General features: G+C 43.2%; 1 protein-coding gene across 1 annotated transcript in view; it reads left to right on the forward strand.

The window, feature by feature from the left end:
* The first annotated feature begins 667 nt into the window (after positions 1–667).
* ERBB3 (erb-b2 receptor tyrosine kinase 3) overlaps positions 668–21,628 on the forward strand; it is a 111,977-nt gene continuing 91,016 nt past the window's right edge. Inside the window, exon 1 of the mRNA XM_063952626.1 lies at positions 668–936. Coding sequence (XP_063808696.1) covers positions 861–936 — 76 coding nt within the window. The 5' untranslated portion in view covers positions 668–860. The remainder of the gene's footprint in view (positions 937–21,628) is intronic.

Below are 21,628 nucleotides of genomic sequence, written 5' to 3' on the forward strand. Positions count from 1 at the left end.
GCTTATCTGTTACGTACTTGGCTGTTGTATAGCAAACCGAAGACAGATTTCTAGTATACGCAAGTATTCCTGGCCAATAAAGCTGATTCTGATACCTGCCTCCACCGTCCCATCCTCTGTCCAACCTCCATTCTTTGGATGACCTCTATTCCGCCTCATTCCCAGAGACATGACACACTGCTGACTCAATTATTATATATGTACGCATACATGTATATAGATAGATATATAGGTATATTAGAACTGCACTTCACCATGGACATATATGTGCGACCAGATAGATTTGCAAGCAAGTTAAGACTTTAGGGCCCCCCTGTCTTAAGTACCCCTGGCTCCCCAAAGCCTTCATTCGGCTCAGGTGGTTGGGACTATAAAATGTAAACTTTACTGGGGCAGGCGCTGATGTGAATGGCCAAATATGCTCTGTGAAGTGCTGCTGAACATTTGTGTACTATAGAAGTAACAGGTAACAGGTAACAGGTTTTTCTTATCTACTGCATATTACAAGTTCACTATTGGGCATGGGAGGGGGTTATTAGCACCTGGTGACGTCAAGCAGGTAGTGTAGGTTGCTTTGCCCTGGCTCAATGTACCAGTCAGTAAGGGCCTGAACCAATCAGGCAGGCTGTGGGCGGGGCCTGGAAGACTTTCTCCTGGATGAGGAATGTGGCACAGAGCAGCGCTGTCAGATACTTGATTCCCGCCGGCGTGTCCGGGCTGCCGCTGCTGCTGCTGCTGCTGTGACATTACATGACGGCTGCTGCTGGAGTCTCCGGGAAGGACACCACTACTGCGCTCCTGCCCGGGTCATGTCCGCTTTGCGCCACTGAGCCCCCGCAGCGTTGCTGCCACTGGCCGGGATGGAGAGCCGGGCAGGGAGATGGACTCTGCTAGTAATCGTGTATCTCGCTATGGAGATTGTGACCGCTCAGAACGGTGAGTGGCCGGCGAGTGATGAGCACAACTTGGGGTCATGTGTGATCACAGTGGTGATCTGCTCTGCAATCTGAGGCTGTGCATTCTATGTGCTGTATAGTGGGCAATGCCACCCTGCTGCTCTGCCACCCGTATCCCCCCTGGTGATGTGGGTAGTATATGCGGCTACTAAGTGCAGCAAGGTGAGCGAGTGAGCGCCCTGGTGGCTCCAGGCTCTGACACTGCTGGTTACTACTGAGTATAGCGGGCATCGTCAGGCAGGGGTCACACGCTGGTCTCCCTGCCAGTGCTGCTCTGGTCCTGGCTCTTCCGATGCCTTTGAACTTGCCCCGGGGAGCAGTGGAACCTGTTTCCTTATTCCGAACCTTTTGATGCGATTGTTTTCGCAATTTGCTCATTCTGTCTGAGCCGGCGAGGCATTGTGTAAAGCAGTTTCGGGAAGGTGTGTCTTAAAGGTGCAGGCTGTGGACTGACACGCCGGTATACTCGCGCTGTGCTACTGTGCATTTGTCACACTTTATTCTAGGCGGTGGATCTGATCACTAGGAATGAATGTGCAGTATGTCAGCAGGTGGTGTGCCTTGCCAGACCTCAATAAGCTGAAGGGACAAATGCATGTTGGTTTATATTACTTTTGCGTGGATGAAGGAATGTACTGAACAAAAATTAAAGTAACGTCATTGTAAGGATAACATTTACACATATATATATATATATATATATATATATATATATATATATATATATATATAAATAAATGTGTCCAAAAGTACAATTTTATTCATCAATTGAATTTTCACAAGTACACTTATGATATCCCATATGGTACAGCACCCTCTGTTTTGTTGTTGTTGTTGTTTTTTTTTCATTTTCAATGTTATTTCCTGATCCTTACTAACAGGGGGTCTACTGTGAGGTGCAGCTGTGAATTTGTATTAGCGCAAGATAACGGCTTTTCTTTATATATATATATATATCTCCGCATCCGCTGTATTGGCCAGGTATACTTGCGTATACTAGGAATTTGTCTTTGGTTTGCTATACAACAGCCAAGTAGGTAACAGATAACCATAGGGACACAAGTGAGTTATATGTACATCTGGACATCGGAAAGAAAAGCCATGTATGTATGTGTATGTGTATATATATATATATACATACATACATACATACATACATACATACATACATACATACACACACACACACACACACACACACACACACACACACACACACACACACACACACGTATATGCATGCACGGACATATATAGCAGTCACATAAATGTGTGTTTATAGCTGTATCCCCTGTACAGTGTGGAAAGTTTGATGCTTATATATCTGGAAATAATCTACATTATTATTAGATTTGAGCTAAGACTAAAGGACCTATTCATCAAGCCAATTTTTTATAAAATTATACAGACACCGCTGTATCATGCATTGTAGCTATGTACTAACTAATGGCCTAATGCAGGCGATTTCAGAGAACTCTGCAAAAGGTCAAGTAGCGCTATAGATTGCAGTCCCCATTATTATCATAGATTGGAACTGTAAGTTTACCCCATCCACTTTAAACCTATGGAGACAATCTTGCAGAAGACGGATCTCAGTGTTAGACACCCCTGATAAGTCACAAATGTGAGACCCCTCTGATATGCTGGGGATTTAACTTGCAGGTACAACGGTTAGCACTACCGCTGTCCCTGTGAGTTTACTTTAGTACATCAAAATGATAATATCCTTTGTGATACTGACTGTTAGTAATTTCGACAGTGCTGTCATTTTGATACGGTATCCGGACTCTGGGTCGACACCACTTAGTTCTACACCCATTGGTTGACAGTGGCTAGGTCGAAACTAGAAATAGGTTGGCATGGCCATTATGTCGACATGAGCAAGTTCGACATGCAAAAAGGTTGGCATGAGTTTTTTTCACTTTTTTATTTTATTTTTTTACTTTTTCATACTTTACGATCCACGTGCACTACGATTGGGAACAGTAACCAGTGCCGAGCGCAGCGGTAGCGGAGCAAAGCACCTTGCCCGAAGCATGGCGAGCAAAGCAAGCCATGTGAGGCGACACGGTGCACTAATTGGGGTACCCGATCACTTTACGAAGAAGACGACACCCAAAAAACCCATGAAAAACTCATGTCGACCTTTTTCATGTCGACCTAATGACCATGTCGACCTATTTCTAGTGTCGACCTATCCACTGTTGACCAATAGGTGTCGACCTAATGGGTGTCGACCTAGACACTGTTGACCCTGAGTCCCATACCCATTGATACACGGGCACCTAAGTATTCATCTAAAAAGCATATATACACTATGACAACAACTAGAGGGCCATTTATAAAAACACATTTGCTACTATTTCCCAGAAAACATTTAGTTTTGGGGGTTAGCCGCAAATATTTAGTATTCCCTGAATGTATTTAGGGGGGACCCCAGCAGGCATCTCCGATACTTATTGTTATATACCTCTATTCCTGCCGGCAGCCGCATCCCCCATAGGGTCTATGGGGGATGCGCTGCTGCCAGATTTATTAATTTTCGGATTGCGAAGCAATCCGGAGATTGACCCGCACAGCTGACGCCATCTGAGGCAATGGGCTACTCACTGCATATGTAGTTCTGGAAGGTTCTCCCGGAACCCTCCACAAAAATGGTCGCTGTGCATGTGTGGTCAGTGGGATTGCACAACGCAGCAGCCCTGGCAGTTCACTGAGCACATCACAGGAACGGGCTCCGGTCCCTGTGGGTGCTTCTTACTAAATCCTGTCAGGGTAGTCACATATTACAATGCGATCCTGGGCACTAATATCACACCCAGAAGGCATTGAATATGCGATTAATGATATATGGGCCCCCTAGTAGGTTGAAATCTGTTAAAGTTGGATTATCTTGATCTGTGTAGAATGGATACAACCTCTGTATAGTAAATGCCTCAGCTGAGATGCTGCATGCGCTTCAGGTTTATAAGAATCTGAGACATATATACCGCTTTCACGTAGCACAAATAACCCAGTATCGACCCGGCATATTGCCGGGTCGACACGGGTCAGTGTGCGGTGTGAAAGAGCCATGTCCGAATTCTCGGGTCACCTGACCCGGTAATTCAACCCGGGTAATAAGAAGGGTTATTCCCGGGTTGAATACCAGGTCAGGCGCAGTGTGAATGGGTTGTCGGGTCGATGCGACCCGGTACCCATTCACAGCATAGGGAGAGGTGGTGCTGAGATGAGCTTATCTCCCAGCGGCGCCCCCGCTGCCGTCTCTGCCCTCCGCCGCTATGGCAACCGACCCGGCAATTTGCCGGGACAGGAAGCCAGAAGATGGTCTCCAATGCCGGATCCCCACCTGGAAAGACCTGTTTCCAATTCCCGGGTGGGATCCAGCATTGGAGATGTTAAAGGGGTAATAATGGTAAAGATCATGTCATTGAGACCTGGTGAAAAATGCCTTATGCAAGTTGCCTTGAAGAGCAGTTACCCAACTCAGCCCTGACGTATGTTTCATTTCCTGAGTGCACATGGACAACTCCATTTCATTCCCAATAACCTACATAATATGCTGCTTCCTTTCCACGCACTGATTGCATGTCTTCTGATTGTGTGACCAGTACAATTGTAAATAATCTAACGGTATTGTGAATAATTTAGCTAGTTTATGGTCAGAATTTGTGGGAATAAGGGCACAGGTTTGTGACAATAGTAGTGATGTTTGTAGCAATGTGCAGAATAGTGATGTTTGTGTGTGACAATGTGGAGAGCTGTGGCATTTGTGCGTAACAATGGGGGGTCATTCTGAGTTTTTCGCTCGTTGCCGATTTTTGCAACGGAGCGATTAAGGCAAAAATGCGCATGCGCATGGTACGCAGCGCGCATGCGCTAAGTATTTTAGCTCAAAACTTAGTAGATTTACTCACGTCCGAACAAAGAATTTCCATCGTTGAAGTGATCGGAGTGTGATTGACAGGAAGTGGGTGTTTCTGCGTGGAAACTGACCGTTTTCTGGGAGTGTGCGGAAAAATGCAGGCGTGCCAGAATAAAACGCGGGAGTGTCTGGAGAAACAGGGGAGTGGCTGTCCGAACGCAGGGCGTGTTTGTGACGTCAAACCAGGAACGAAACGGGCTGAGCTGATCGCAGTGTAGGAGTAAGTCTCGAGCTACTCAGAAACTGCTAAGAATTTTCTATTCGCAATTCTGCTAATCTTTCATTCGCAATTCTGTTAAGATAAGATACACTCCCAGAGGGCGGCGGCCTAGCGTGTGCAATGCTGCTAAAAGCAGCTAGCGAGCGAACAACTCGGAATGACCCCCAATGTGCAGAGTAGTGATGCTTAATGTGCAGAGTGCTGTTGTTTGTGTGTAGCAATGTGCAGAGCAGTTATGTTTGTGTGTTGCAATTTGAAGTGTGGGGGGTATTTGTGTGGAACAATGTGGAGAGTGATAGTGTTTGTGTGGAACAATGTGGAGAGTGATAGTGTTTGTGTGTAACAATGTGGAGAGTGGTAGTGTTTGTGTGTAATTAATATGGAGAGTGGTAATATTTGTGTGTAACAATGTGGAGGGTGGTGTTGTTTGTGTGTAACAATAGGGAGAGCAGTGAAGTTTGCGTGTAGCAATTTGAAGAGTGGTGCTGTTTGTGTGTAACAATGTGGAGAGTGGTAGTGTTTGTGTGTAACAATATGTCGAGCGGTGATGTTTGTGTGTAACATTATGGAGAGTGGTAGTGTTTGTAACAATGTGGTGGAGAGTGGTGCTGTTTGTGTGAATCAATAGGGAGAGCGGTAATGTTTGCGTGTAGCAATTTGAAGAGTTGTGATGTTTGTGTGTAACAATGTGTAGAGTGGTAGTGTTTGTATGTAACAATGTGGTGATGTTTGTGTGTAACAATGTGGAGAGTGGTGATGTTTGTGTGTAACAATGTGGAGAGTGGTGCTGTTTGTGTGTAACAATAGGGAGAGTAGTAATGTTTGTGTGTAACAATAGGGAGAGTAGTAATGTTTGTGTGTAGCAATTTGAAGAGTAATGCTGTTTGTGTGTAACAATGTGGAGAGTGGTAATGTTTGTGTGTAATAAATTAATATGGAGAGCGGTGATGTTTGTGTGTAACAATATGGAGAGTGGTAGTGTTTGTGTGTAACAATGTGGTGGAGAGTGGTGCTGTTTGTGTGTAATAATAGGGATAGCAGTGATGTTTGTGTGTAACAATGTGGAGAGTGGTAGTGTTTGTGTGTCTGAATAATTACAGAAAGGCATGCTACAGATCTACACAGCAGCCACTGGTCAAAGCCTGAGCATTCTGCAGTCAACAATTATATGTATTTTTCTATAATATAAAAATATTAACTGAGTATTGACTTAACAACTGTCATGCAATACAAATTATCTGTGCATTAAAATACATGGCTTTAAAAATACATTGCTGCAGTTTACCTAGTAAGGTTAGTGAATAGGTATGTAGAATAAATGTTTACAGTAATATGGCAGGATGTATTGAGCAACCTCTTTTTATTTTTATTTTCAAGAGTGGTAAGAACTGTCTCTAAAACTCAAGGGCATTCAGTACAATGCAGTTTATACTTCTCTTTAATATACTGCATATAATTATTTGCTGCTGGGTGTAATTTCAGTAGTCTAAACGGAAGGACTGTTTGTGCACTGTTTACCATGGTGTAGGGAAATCACTATTTACAGTACCCGGTTGGAATGCATCACATATTTAAGCGACAATACCTTTCTTTTTATGTTGAAAACTTAGGAAATACTTAGGAAAAATTGCTTATGCATTTGCATTGTAGATAAGGCGTCCTACAGGCGTCTTCATTTCTAGAAATATCTAGTCACTTTAGTTTAGAATCTTGGAGATTGATGCTGTAGGTAATTACAGCTCTTTTACACTTCTAAGTTCCCTGTGTAATAAATTATTAGGCCAGGGTGACAAAAGTTCCTGTATTTGTCACACAACAGGATTGTTAAGTGATTGCTTTTTATGCAATTTATTGACCTGTTCTGGTGCAGAATCTGTATTAGCAAGTGTAACAGGTTTGAAATCTACTGTATGTTTTCTGTGACCTAGGGCAACGTTCTCCTTTCTGGTAGATTGGATTCCAGAGACTCGAGTGCTGGGATTCGAAGCTTATTCTTGCATTGAATATTAACAGTAGTGGCACTGAATCAGGACTGATGCTTTGCTTCACAAACCACAGCAGGAGCTTGTGTGTGAATGTGAAACAGTAACACTGATTAAAATACTGCATATCCAGGTTTAAGGGGTCAATATAGAATCAAATAAAACATTTTCTCTGACTTTCTAGCTGGAGAAAACACTCATTTTCCTTTCCCAATATTTAAGACAAGAAAAATAGTGCATTTTTTTTTTTTGCTTCATATTATAAGTCAGCCTTCATCGCTTTCAATGAAGGCCGACCAATTCTGCAATACAGAATTTCGTTTTGCTTTTCTCATCTTTTGTTAAAACATAACACCATCTCAGAATGGCATTATGTCATGCTGAGGCTGTACATACACACACTGTGTTCTGCTCATGTGCAGTATTATCAGCTCTCTGCATGGACAGACCCAGTAATAAAGTTTAGTGCACAGATGAAGCTCATGCAGGTACACACTACCAATCACTATTGAAGAAATCTTATAAGCCGGCAAGGACGTGAGGTGAGGAAAATGGCTAGGGAGGTCATGGCTGGTACCAGAGCCAGATTTACACACAATATATGAGCCCAAGGGTTCATATGGGCATTATGCAAGGATACATCAATGTATACTGCTGGAAACTTGTTGCGTTTTGTACAGAGATGGCTAGGTAGGCAGGGAGGCACTGCCTCACCTGCCATAGATTTTTTGCTCCAGAGTCTTCACTAGAAAAATTAACGAAGATTTTTGTAACATTCTTTTAATTTTTCATATACTTTATATCACAGGTTCTCAAACTCAGTCCTCAGGACCCCACACAGTGCATGTTTTGCAGGTCTCCTCACAGATTCACAAGTGAAATAATTAGCTCCAGCTGTGGACCTTTTAAAAGGTGTCTGTGAGTAATTAATAAACCTGTGCACTTGCTGGGTTACCTGCAAAACATGCACTGTGTGGGGTCCTGAGGACCGAGTTTGAGAACCCCTGCTTTATATTGTTAAAACTCTGGTTTACACGTTAGTATGACAGGAAAGGCTCTGCCTCACCTGCCTCGCCCCACCGCACGTCATTGGTGCACGGTAAGCCTGTGGCTAATGCATTATCCCATAGATTCCAGGTTAAGTATACAGATTTTTGGGTCAGTGCGTTCACAGCAGCCGCAGCAAGGGTAGAAAACCCTACCGCAGCAAGGGTAGAAAAGAAAGCCCTACTTACTGCAGATTTCTGTCCGCACAGTGACTTTTTTATGGGTAATAAGTAGAATTCCCACAGTAAAAACTATATTAACGCATTTCTCCAAGTGCTATATCTTATATTCTTGGGGGAAAACCCTTGTTGTTTAGCCTGCGGGTAGAAGACATTGTACAATCATTTCTTGTGCTATGACTCATTTAATTATGTTGTTGTTGTTATTATCCACTTCTTTAACTTATCTTTAACCCAGAAAGTTTTACAGGCCAGTTTTATCATTTCCCTGGTAGTTTTACCATTCCCATTTCACTGGGCTGTGAAATAGATATGTAGGCAACATCAAATGTATCTCGGGGTCTATGGGGGGTCATTCCGAGTTGATTGTTCGCTGCCGATTTTCGCAGCGCAGCGATCAGGTGAAAAAAATGGCATTTATGTGCATGCGTATGCCCCGCAATGCGCACCCACGACGTACGGCTACAAAGCTCTTTGTGGTTGTGCTCAGGTTCTAGCGTAGTTTTCCTTCGCACTGACGGCCGCAAGAAGATTGACAGGAAGGGGGCATTTCTGGGTTTCAACTGACCGTTTTCAGGTAAAGTTTGCAAAAACGCAGGCGTGGCTGAAAAAACGCAGGCGTGGCTGGGTGGGTGTATGACGTCAAATCCGGACATGAATAGGCTGAAGTGATCGCAAGCGCTGAGTAGGTTCAGAGCTTCTCTGAAACTGCACAATCTGTTTTTGTAGAGCTCGGCTGCACATGCGTTCACACTTTTGCTAAGCTAAAATACACTCCTCAGTGGGCGGCGGCATAGCGTTTGTACGTGCAGGTGGGGCAGATGTAACATGTGCAGAGAGATTTAGATTTGGGTGGGTTATATTGTTTCTGTGCAGGGTAAATACTGGCTGCTTAATTTCTACAATGCAATTTAGATTTCAGTTTGAACACACTCTACCCAAATCAATATCTCTGCACATGTTACATCTGCCACACCTCCAGTGCAACATGGATTTGCCCAATTGCTAACTTTTTTGATTTGCGAACAATCCCGAATAAGGCTCTAAGCCTTGGATGGAGATAAAGTGGATGGAGATAAAGTATCAGCCAATCAGCTCCTAACTGCCATGTCACGGTTAGGAGCTGATTGGCTAGTACTTTAACTCCGTCCACTTTATCTCCATCCAAGGCTTAGTAAATAGACTCCAAAGCAGTGGATTCCAAACTTTTTTGAATCACGGCGCCCTAGAATATCAGAATTTTTTTCACGGCACCCCTAGGCCAAAAATTTCTTATTGAGAAATTTAGAAAGAAATATTACATTAAGTAGATTGCGTTTATATGTCATCCTTAGGGTCAGTTGTGTGGTGAGGGACAAGATTTGCTTCTGTTTGGCCACATATTTTATGACTGGCAGCCACCAGCACTGGTTTTGCCTATTATATATTGACCATGAATAATTTGAATTGGTCCTGGACCACCAACCCAGGGCACCCCTGCAAGTGTCCCGAGGCACCCCAGGCAGCCACGGCACACAGTTTGGGAACCTCTGCTCCAAAGCATTCCTCCTCAACTCTCTTACTCATGTTTTGGCCTCCACGCTTATGGGACTTATGGGTAGTAGCAATCCATTCCACATAGTCAGGTGGGCGGTTAGATGCAGAAAACATTTCCTCCTCTCTTGGTTTACCTTTCCTCCTAGTCACTACCATTGGACCTTGACGCATAACCTTAAAATGATTTGTGTGTGTGTGTGTGTGTGTGTGTGTTAATTTGCAAGTTGTTTCACTTTCCACACAACCCTCTGCAGCAGAGTCGCACTATTAAACGGTAAATGACTCTCCCAGCGGAGTGTCATGTCAGCCTCTGGGTGCTTTATTGAATTGCTTTATTTAACAGATGGACAATATGAGAAGGATTTGATTACATGTATAGATATGAAGTAAACAGTCTCATTGTTTGAAGGAAATGGTAAAAGTGAGTGGTGCAGCCAGCAGGACAGCATGCAAATCACTACATGATGACATTGTAAGCACAGTACAAAGCAAAATCCTGCCATGAGCCTATCTATATCAGTCATATAGAATGCTATATGACTGATATAGATAGGATCATGGCAGGATTTTGCTTTGTTCTAATGTGTATGACAAAATCAGTGGTGGGAGGCAGGATATAATGAATAATAAAAAAGGACTTTGATCCATGAAGATAGTCCTACATTACATTTGCAGTGACTCAAAGGAGTCTTTGCAATACTGTCCTATGTGTTTTATGACGTACACTTTCAGTGCTTGCTATATTACACACAGAATCTATCACCATGGTCACACTAAAGGTGGGTACACTGTAGGCGATGTGCTCTGTGAGCGATGTTGCCTAGTGTGTTCCCTCCCGGGGTGGTCAGCGGCAGAACGTACACACTGAGTGATATGGCGACCATACCGCTCAGTGACGTCATGCAGCGACCGGGCTGCGTATGCAGCTTTTGGACGACAGTCCAAATTGAGCTGCATGCACGGCAGACAGTGAGGGTTGTTAACAACCCGCGGGGCTGCGCATCGCTCGGCGGCGGTGGCTTACACACTTGCCGAGAAAGTAAACGATGTCGCTCAGTAAGGGTGAAAATGAGCGACGTTGTTTACTTTGTCGGCAAGTGTGTATGCACCTTCACACATTCGTTTTCATTTACTTCTGGACTCTCAGGATTCTAAATCCAAGGTTTCCATTTCTGTTTTTATATACACAGAAAGATATTCTAAACAGTAAAACAGAAACAGGCTATTCAAAGAATTACTCCTAATTAATAAACATCTGAAATAGCTCTTTTATAGTTTATATAAGAGGTTGTATTGTATATTACTTACAAGATTAATTATTAGATATTATCTGAAATACCTGACATGCTTTTATGTAATGTATTGTGTATATTCATCCCTTGTTAGCAGGTTCCCATGTTAATACTGAGGTGCTTCTCTGTCTTACATTATGCAGAGTCAGTAGAGTGTAGATGAGTGACAGGCTTGGTGGAATCACACAAAGGGCAGGCAGGATGCATCAATGATAATAAAAATACTAATAATACTACTACTACTACTACTACTACTACTACTACTACTACTACTACTACTACTACTACTACTACTACTACTACTACTACTACTACTAATAATAATAATAAAAGCGGTCAAACCTCTGAAAATGAATTATTTGGCCACATTGCCCATATGCACCAATCCCCAGAAAGCTAAACTTTCCAGAGCTTGGAGCCGATAGGCAAAGCCATGGCATTGTCTAATAGAAGCCTATGGGCTTCTCTTCGCTATGCTCCCCTGAGGATCCCCTGCAGTGTCCCCCATGGCTTGTGCATGCACTGGAAGATTTTCCCTATCTGCGCTGCATTACGACATAGGGGGTCATTCCGAGTTGTTCGCTCGTTGCCGATTTTCGTTGTTCTGCGATTTGTTGCTAATTGCGCATGCGCAAGGCACGCAGGGCGCATGCGCTTAGTTACTTAACTAAAAACTTAGTAGATTTGCTGGTGTTCGTGCGGCGCTTTTCAGTCGCACTGCTGATCGGTGAATGATTGACAGGAAAGGGGCGTTTCTTGGTGGTAACTGAGCGTTTTCAGGGAGTGTGCTAAAAAACGCAGGCGTGTCAGGGAAAAATGTGGGAGGGTCTGGAGAAACGGGGGAGTGGCTGGCCGAACGCAGGGCGTGATTGTGACGTCAAACCAGGAACTAAACGCACTGAGGTGATCGCAATCTGTGAGTAGGTCTGGAGCTACTCAGAAACTGCAAAGAATTATTTAGTAGCAATTCTGCTAATCATTCGTTCACTATTCTGCTAAGCTAAGATACACTCCCAGAGGGTGGCGGTCTAGCGTGTGCAATGCTGCTAAAAGCAGCTAGCGAGCGAACAACTCGGAATGAGGGTCATAATGCACACTGAAGAACAGTGCTGCTGCCTTAAGGTGGAGCAAGGAGAAGATCCTGGTAAGTGGCGGTGGGTAACACAAACACAGGCTACTGCTGCAGAGATATAGGGGTATATTCAATTAGGGTCGAAAAGACAGCAGTTTTCGACATTTTAAGGTCGAATAGTGATTCGACCTATTCAATCCCTGCTGTGAGGTCTGGCGGCTGTGAGACATCCTTCTGCAGCGCTGCTGTAGCGCTGCTCTCCTCCGTCTGCCCGCGGCTGTCCCCGCTGGTCTCCCCCCTCTCCTCCCTCTCTGGTCCCTCATCTCAATTCGACTTTTTAAAAGTCAAATTGAGATGAGACTGAATAGGGGTTGTCGGATCCATGCATGTCGGAATGGATCCAACCCTAATTGAATATACCCCATAGACAAAGGCTGCTACAGTAACACGGGAAGGGGGGAAGGGACACAATCTGATGTAGAGATAATGTGTGTGTGTGTGTGGGGGGGGCCACAAGGTATGGGGGGTGGGGGTGCCAAATTACTGCCATGATATATACCGTATTTACTTGCTTTTTCAAGTGACTGCAGTAACAACTTTTTGAAATGCATTAGACCCCATGTGACAGCTGGCTTTGGCTGTTTGTAATGGTGCTTACAGGTTAATACTCTGTTAAGCATTACTGCTATGTCAGGTTAATACTGAACTATGTGTATATTACCTGCATGCTTTACAGGTATTACGGAAGTTTACAAATGACAAATTTAGGGTTTAGTGATTACTAGAGTATGTACCAAACTTCATAAACAGGTGTCTGTATGCACACAGCCATTTTTTAAAAGTTGGACTTATATTATCTGCATACCCTTACCACAATACTGACCATAATGGTACATCCGTCCCTGACTTTCACAGCAAAAGTAAAGCAGAGGGAGAGTCCCACATTTGACCCAATGGAACAGTATTTGTTTCCAGAGCATCCGGAAATTGATTTAATTTTGCATAGTTTAACATGCCAGTTGTATTATGTGTGACAAGACTGCAGTGTTTCCAAATACAGACATACAGTATGTAACCGTGTTTATATAGCAAATATGAATAAAGAGAAAAAAATGACGATTAAATAAATATATAATTATAATTTTTACTTGGAAACCATAGTCCATATATTAGTGCAGTGGTTTCCAAACTCAGTCTTCAAGGAACCCTAGCAGTCCAGGTTTTAAGGATATCCATGTTTGAGCACAGATGGCTAAAACAAATTAACTGAGGTACTAATCAAGACACCTGTGCTCAAGCATGGATATCCTTAATGTCTGGACTGTTAAGGTGCCTTGGCGTCTGATTTTGGGAACCAATGTATTAATGAAAGAATATGCAGGGAAGCTCTGAATATCTCTATGCCATTCAATCAAGCATAACCATGTACCAGCCTCTTTCTTTTTTAATATTTATTTAGTTAAAGGTATTGATCATATATCACAATACCCACCATCATTATGAAATGTAACCGAGTTTGTGCTGCACGTTACAGAATTGTTGAACTCTTACATGATGTTTAATATAAGGCTTTGATATTTTGTGAGCAGCCGAGAGGACAGCGAATCCCTTCTCTTCTTACCCTATGCCGGGATTAAAGGTTTTTTTTTTTTAGCTTAGATTGAAACAGCCACACGTTACCTCTTAAAGTCACGATCAGTCTAATACTCCTTCCATAACAGGTGCAGTGAACTGTAAATGTGGAAATCTGATTCTGCTATTGGAGAACCTACCCCTGGCAGGAAGTGGGAGGTTGTAATCTGCATTAAACTGTAAAGTATGGCATTGCTGGCACATTAAACAGCAACTGAGTTGGCACAGTTTAAAAGAGTAGTAACAAATCTCCTTTAAGACCTCATATAACCTCCAGCCTTACATTATACTGTTCTGACAGCACGGAATCAGAGTATAAAAAGTAACACATGACTGGTATTAGTTCCATAGATGTTGTTATTTAAGGCATGACTGTAAATCTCCTATGTGAAATAAATTGCACCCACATACACCCCACTACTGAAATATGTGCTTCTAAGAATAGTGCAGTTCCCAGGCGCTGTGATCAGTTCTGCAGCAGCGTTGTAGACGTTAGGACTGGAACATGTAGGTCAGCATAACAAGTGACAGGATCAGTGGAATTCTGTGTTCTAGGTAGGCTTGATTCGCTTGCTGCAAAGACTGAGACATACTTCATACTTTATTATTTTGTTTTGCAGCTACTCATGTCTTATACCCTAAAGCTTTACGGCATTTGTCATATGTTTGTTTTTCATCTTGTAACAACAACCAAAGGTCAGTTACATCATCAAAAGTAATCATTTTATTACATAGAAAAGGCAACACCTTAACTTTGGTAAGAGTTTAATGCAGGGAAAGACAGGTACACAATAACTCACTGTGGAAGAGATATACTAAGTCTTCGAGAGGGATAAAGGGTAGAGAGGAAAGGTACCAGTCAATCAGCTCCTAACTGCCATGGTACAAGCTGTGTTTGGAAAATGACAATTAAGAGCTGGTTTGTTGGTTGATAGTTAATCTTTATCTACTTTATCACTCTCCACAGCTTAGTAGATCTGCCCCTGTAAATGGTTGAACAGTTTGTAAACCTTTAAACTGCAAACAGTGCAGGCCAAGCTGCATGCTAACAATGGCGCAGATGTATTAAGTCTGGAGAAGTTATAAAGCAGTGATAAATGGAAGGTGACAAGGCACCAGCCAGTCAGCTCCTAACTTTCATTTTTCAAATCCATAATGATTGGCTGGCGCGTTTTCACCTTCCACTTGTCACTGCTTTATCACTTCTTCAGGCTTAATACATCTGCCCCAGTGGATGTAAAACACATTGGGGCAGATATATTAACGTGGAGAAGACATGAGGAAGTGATAAACCAGTGATATGTGCAAAGTGATAAAGGCACCAGCCAATCAGATCCTAACTGTTAATTTACATATTGGAACTGATTGGCTGGTGCATTTATCACCTTGCACATATCACTAGTTTATCACTTCCTTATGCCTTCTACAGGTTAATACATCTGCCCCATTGTACCATCCCCCAGGTAGCCCTGACCAGGATAATACCCTCAAAATAACGTTCATGCTCATGTTGCACTACAGGTGCAAGTACACACATGGGTGCATGCACCAAGTGCATACTTTGTGCTTACTTGCACTTGTAGTGCCACAAGAGGATGCACTACAAATATTGCCCCATTGTCCTTATGCAAATGTATACCCTTAGACCAGGGGTGGGAAACCTTTTTTCTACCAGGATTTGGATATTTAGAAAATCCTTCGGGGGCCATACAAAAATGATCATCTTAAAAATTAGCCTGCCCCCAGTAGATATGCCCCCCAGTAGATATGCCCCCCAGTAGATATGCCCCCCAGTAGATATGCCCCCAGTAGATATGCCCCCAGTAGATATGCCCCCAGTCAGTAGTTATGCCCCCAGTCAGTAGTTATGCCCCCAATAGATATGCCCCCAGTGGTGCAGAGAGAGGGGGGAGAGGGTACAAATTACCGGGGCCCAGGTCTGATGGAGGGGCCCAGTGGGGGCCACGGGCTTCCTCCCCCTTAACTGGCAACATGAGCTGCAGCTCTTCTCCTCAGCCCAGGACACGCTGCTGTGTGCTGGCCTGCAATATGGCCATGGAGGTGCTTAAAATATAATTTTTCCGGTATTTTTTCTAAGGGTGCATGACCACGCCTCCAGTGATTAGACCACACCTCCTGAAAAGTACCTTGGCCCAGCCTGGCTCTCTACTGCCCTGTATGACCCAGTAGTTATGCCCTAGTAGATATGCCCCCAGTACATATGCTCCCAATCAGTAGTTATACCCCCTGTAGTTATGCCCCATTAGATATTCCCCCTAGTAGCACTGCTTACACACACACACATTAATAAAACAAACAAAAAATCACAATACTCACCAGCCCCGCTAATGATTCCGGAACGCTGCCCTTCGCCTGCCCGTCCGGTCCTTGGAATTGTGGGAGAGACGTCATGACGTTTCTCCCATAACGCATAGCCGCACACTACCTGAGCCGGAAGCCAGAGCTCAGGAGTGTGCTCCTGCCTCCGGCTGCTGCTGAGGGGAAGGAGCCGGGCGCCCGCTGGTAACAAAATCTCAGCGGGCGCCCGGCATCTCCCTCGGTTAGGTGAGCCTGGCCGAGCCAAATCAAGTGGCTTTGCGAGCCTTATACGGGCCGCGAGCTGGAGGTTCCCCACCTCTGCCTTAGACAGTTTGCTTCTTTAGTAAAAAATGCCATAAGCTAGCAAAATCAGATTTAGGAAACCTTACCTATATATCAATTCTTGCCATCACCGGTTAGATAGGAAATCTGCCTTTTCAGGGCTATTTGATAGACTCTGCAGAGTCCAAAGCAGTGCTGAGTGCTGACTCATGTAATAAATCATAGCTTCCCCGTTGTCAGACTTTTTCTAGAATGTAACAGGCAAAAAAAAATCTTTCTCTATGTGTATTAGTCATTGGCTGACCACACTGAGTGACCGGCCCCATATGATCTGGTCATTCAGCCAGAAAGTTTGGAGTGTCTACTTTGACCTTCCAGAATCCACAAGTTGGAAAGTGGAAACTGGTTGTTCCACAACTGTATAGATTGCACCAGCAAGAATCTGTTTTGGGAGGGGGGGGGGGGATCTTATTATGGGATTTGTGTCACCGTTGTGAGCTCTGTTGTCATAGGCACCACACTCCTCAATGTCATTCCTTTATTTACCATTGATCATTTACAGAAATTCCCATATCATCACTTATAAGCTAGACTCTAAATTCCTTTTTGTTATTCTTCATATATTGTAAACTAGGAGTGAGCATCATAATGCTGCGGTTATTATGGAACTTCCATCTCCATTCATAATACTGTTCTTTTATATGGGAACTGAAGTTAGGTGGTGGGATACCATACAGAGAAAATAAGGTAGAAGGTGTTGAACCCCCCCCCCCCCCCCAAAAAAAAACAAAAAAAAACAAACCCTCAGGTTTAGGTTCTTGCTAATTTCTATTCATTCTCCTAGTCACAAAGGAATACTATAGAGAAATTATATGTTTTTATTGATATTGAGTTTTTATTAACATTGTGTATAATTGCGACAATTGTTCCATTGAAGTGTTCTGTAAAAAATGAAGGTGCCAAGAACACAAGTCACGTACATAGTGCTCTATTTCCTTATACACTTCTTCCTGCTATCACATGCTGCCACAGTGCCTGGGAACCACTTCCATCAACAACACTGTGTTTGTAGAGCAGAGGTATGCAACCTGTCTGACCCACCAATTCTTGTAGAACAAAGTGTCCCATGCTTCTGGTTGGCATGCTGGGACTTCTAGTGTCACAAAAGCTATAGAATCATGGATTGTGTAAGTTTATAGTTATTGACTGTTTTATTATAGATTTTATTAGCCCACCTTTGTAATAATATCATCATTCTTACTATGTGGAAGTGAACTTCTGCAATGCTGGACAAACAGCATTATAGGTCATACAAAATACAATATCACACTACCCCCATTCTGATTGTGGACCTTGTAAACATTGATAATGTGACTACATCCCAAAATGAAACATAAAGGGGGTAATTCCAAGTTGATCGCAGCAGGATTTTTGATAGCAATTGGCCAAAACCATGTGCGCTGCAGGGGAGGCAGATATAACATTTGCAGAGAGAGTTAGATTTGGGTGGGTTATTTTATTTCTGTGCAGGGTAAATACTGGCTGCTTTATTTTTACACTGCAAATTAGATTGCAGATTGAACACACCCCACCCAAATCTAACTCTCTCTGCACATGTTATATCTGCCTCCCCTGCAGTGCACATGGTTTTGCCAAATTGCTAACAAAAATCCTGCTGCGATCAACTTGGAATTACCCCCAAAGACAGAACAATTGTACATAAGATAGACAATGGAGGTACAGATAGGAGACAAAAGGATGTTAGATCTATGTGTGTGAGATCTGTGAAGAGGGAGAGGAGATAGATTTCCCAGAGTAGAGAAGAGATGAATGGAGAGAAAGTGAGTCAGTCAGCTGTAAAATAGCTGTTCAAGTACTTGGTTCTGATTGATGTTCTGATGCTCTGTTTGATCAATTAAAGTGAGACCTAGGTCTAATGCAAAGCTACACAGAAGGCCGAGGATAGCAGCGCAGCCTGCTCCCGTTACGGACTTTAGATAATAATAGTTTATCGCTTTTGGTAGTAGTTTGCAGTAGTATAATAGCAGAACTGAGATTAGTCACAAGGAATTGCTGTAGGTCCCATGACTTAAGGGGGGTACACACGGAGCAATAATCTAAGCAATCTGACTAGATTGCTTATATTTTCAGCAACATCGCTCCATGTGTAGCCCCCTCAGCGATAGCGATGCGCGGCCCCGCACATCGCTATCGCTGCTGCTAGATTGGCCTGCATGCAGGCCAATCTAGCGGGTCGCTCACTTCACCCACTGGGTGAAATGAGCGGCCCCTCCTTCTCCCTCCGCACGCTCAGCACAGATTGCGCTGTGCTGAGCGCCGGGAGAGATGTGTGCTGAGCGGTTCGCTCAGCACACATCTCTCCCAAATCGGGCCGTGAGTACTGGCCTTTACATACAGTGCTACAGAGAATGGGCATCACAAGGCAGGATAGAGGCTGTATATACTTATTAGAAAGTGGTATTAGCCATTCAGAATGCTCAGGCACACCTAGAAGTGGCAAAGTATATGGGCCTGATCCAGGTCCAGTTATACTGGCAAAGTCACAATGTACCAATGCTCGGTGCATTGCACATGTGCAGTATGGGTCCTGCAACACTGCTTGCAAGTGGCTGCAGACGTCAGGTGTTTGGCAGCCTGTCGCCTTAGTTTTGTGAGAGTGCCGGAGCCAGGGTCTGACGGAGATTTCCTGTCCTCCGCAACGGAGCTGCAGCGGCTGGTCTGCGTAACCTCAGGGTGTCGCAGAGTGATCCGATGCTGTGTCCTTGGACGTAGCACTGGATGGCACATGCATTACCGTTCTGCTGCATTACCATGTCTGTGCATCACTGCTACTTCCATGCAAGCAGCATCTATGCTTTATACAGCTGAACCTGAATAAGGCCTTACCGTATATTTAGTATTTGGTGTAATGGAAGTAAGACGTATATAGTTTCTGCATTATTTTGTTTTTATTGTCATGTACATTATTCTCATATGAATCATTTAAACTCTTAGCATTTCATCTACTTACCATATGGGTCTAGTTCTACCCTTCCCTATTATGTCCACTCACATTTTTGTCATGTACCCCAACAGTGACTTCACACAGTTCTCAATCAACCAGATACCAATATTGCTTAATTTTTTCTCTATCCCATGTTCATTCCAACTATTTTTCAATCTTCTAAAAATCTTTCCTCTCTCAAAACATTATTATTGATTGTAACAGGAAAAAAAGTAATAGAATATTCTGTTGGGGTCTCCATAGCTTGCATTGAAAATTCCATATATATGTATTGGAGTATAATTGAAGCAGCATGGTTGCTATCCATGAGTGTGTGTGTGTGTGTGTGTGTGTGTGTGTGTGTGTATGAGTGTGTGTGTGTGTGAGCATGTTACCATGTTGACAGTCGGTGTGTAAGCTCTGAGATACAATGTATCCATCGTTTGTGCTAGGGTAAAGAGTTGAGGGTCTTTGTATCTAATAGGGAATCTGATGAATGAACAGAAGGGAGAAGGCTTAGGCTTCCCAATCAGCTGTGCCACCTTCCCTGTTTGTAGTCTTTCAAAATCACCCCAAGGCTGGCCCCCTGGAATCAAAAGCCACTTTGTAGTAGTGACACATTCTGCATCCTCTTGTCTATTTTTACACTCCCGACCACAATGGATCCCTAACTGTGCTAGTCGCTCTCCCCTTGGCTGCATCTGAATCATTGGTCTTTTATGAAGTCAGAACATAGACTCGGCTTCTTACGCCCTGCGAGGATCACAATGTAAAAAAACATGTTTATTAGGGAATGGATTAGCTACAAGGAAGCAATTGATTCCAAGTGACTTCTGAGACAATACATAGACCTCCTGGAAGACTATTGAGACAGCAGGTGTTCCGTTCACTGAAATTGCTTAACCCCTGGTCTACCTGCATCCTACACAAAACATACATCACTACTACAACATCTTATGTCTTTGAAATTTTGATTTGAATACAGACTAGTGCCTAGACATACACATTACAGGACTACAAGGCTCATCTTTAAGAGCGCTTTTATCAAGAAACAGAACAGAGGAACCGCTTTTTAGGAACTTATGGTGCGACTTGTGGTGCAAATTGAGGCTTGGTTTGTGCTGGCATGTGACTTCTGAGGTATTCTAGTGTAAATTTATTGCGACTTATAGCATACTCAATTGCGACTTCTAAAGTGACTTCCTATAGAAAACTGCTAAATAAACACAAATCGCACACACCAAAATTTGACCACATACTTCATCGAAAGACCAGACGCAAGACAAAATGCTTGTTTGCAAAGGTGCAGGTTTTGTTCCTGCGATTATGGGCGATTTGTAAACTCTCCCAAAAATGATTCTTAGTAAATATCCCCCCAGTACTCATTGCATTGTGTTTTGTACCTTGCAAGACATTAAGAAAATATAATACTACACATATTCAGTACGGTAACAAATGTTACTATAGAACCATAGAATCTATTTTCCCAATGCAATCACCAGCCTTTCAGCAATTGTTAGAGAACTGTCCTAGGCGGCGCTCCTGTGACATCACAACCTATCACCAACATTGAGAAGTAGCAGTCACCAGCTTCACCGGTAACACACTGCCAGCTGCTTCTCCTCCAGGTCAACGACTAGCATTTTGGAACATTAACAATATGAGATGAATGACATTATGTCACTGATTCAGGAGGGACATATTAAGCATTCTATAGAGGACAAGTTGAGAAGTTGTCCATAGTAATCAATCAGCTTCTACCTAACATTTATAAAATGCTAGGTAGAATCTGATTGGTTGTAATGAGCATCTTTTCCATATGTTAATTTTAGGTTTGATACCCCTCAGTGACTTAGATACCCCCACCATTAGTGCCCTAGGCATTCTCCTAATGTAGCGAAAGCCCTGCTGATACTTTAAGTGATGTTAAATTCTAACTAATAGTTTTGACAGCATTAAAGGTGAGATATACTGTAACAAGCCTTGGAAAGCGATAGAGTGGAGAAGTTGCCCGAAGCAACCAATCAACTTTATTATACAGCACAGTCTTTGAAATGGTAGAAGCTGATTGTTTGGGCAACTACTCCACCTGATCTCTCTCCAAGACTTGATACATCTTCTCTTAAGTGAAAGAGCTTGGAAGAGGGCATTGCAGCAAGAGGAGTTGGATGCTTTGTTGGTG

Source organism: Pseudophryne corroboree, chromosome 2, assembly GCF_028390025.1.
Source record: "Pseudophryne corroboree isolate aPseCor3 chromosome 2, aPseCor3.hap2, whole genome shotgun sequence".
NCBI lineage: Eukaryota > Metazoa > Chordata > Amphibia > Anura > Myobatrachidae > Pseudophryne > Pseudophryne corroboree.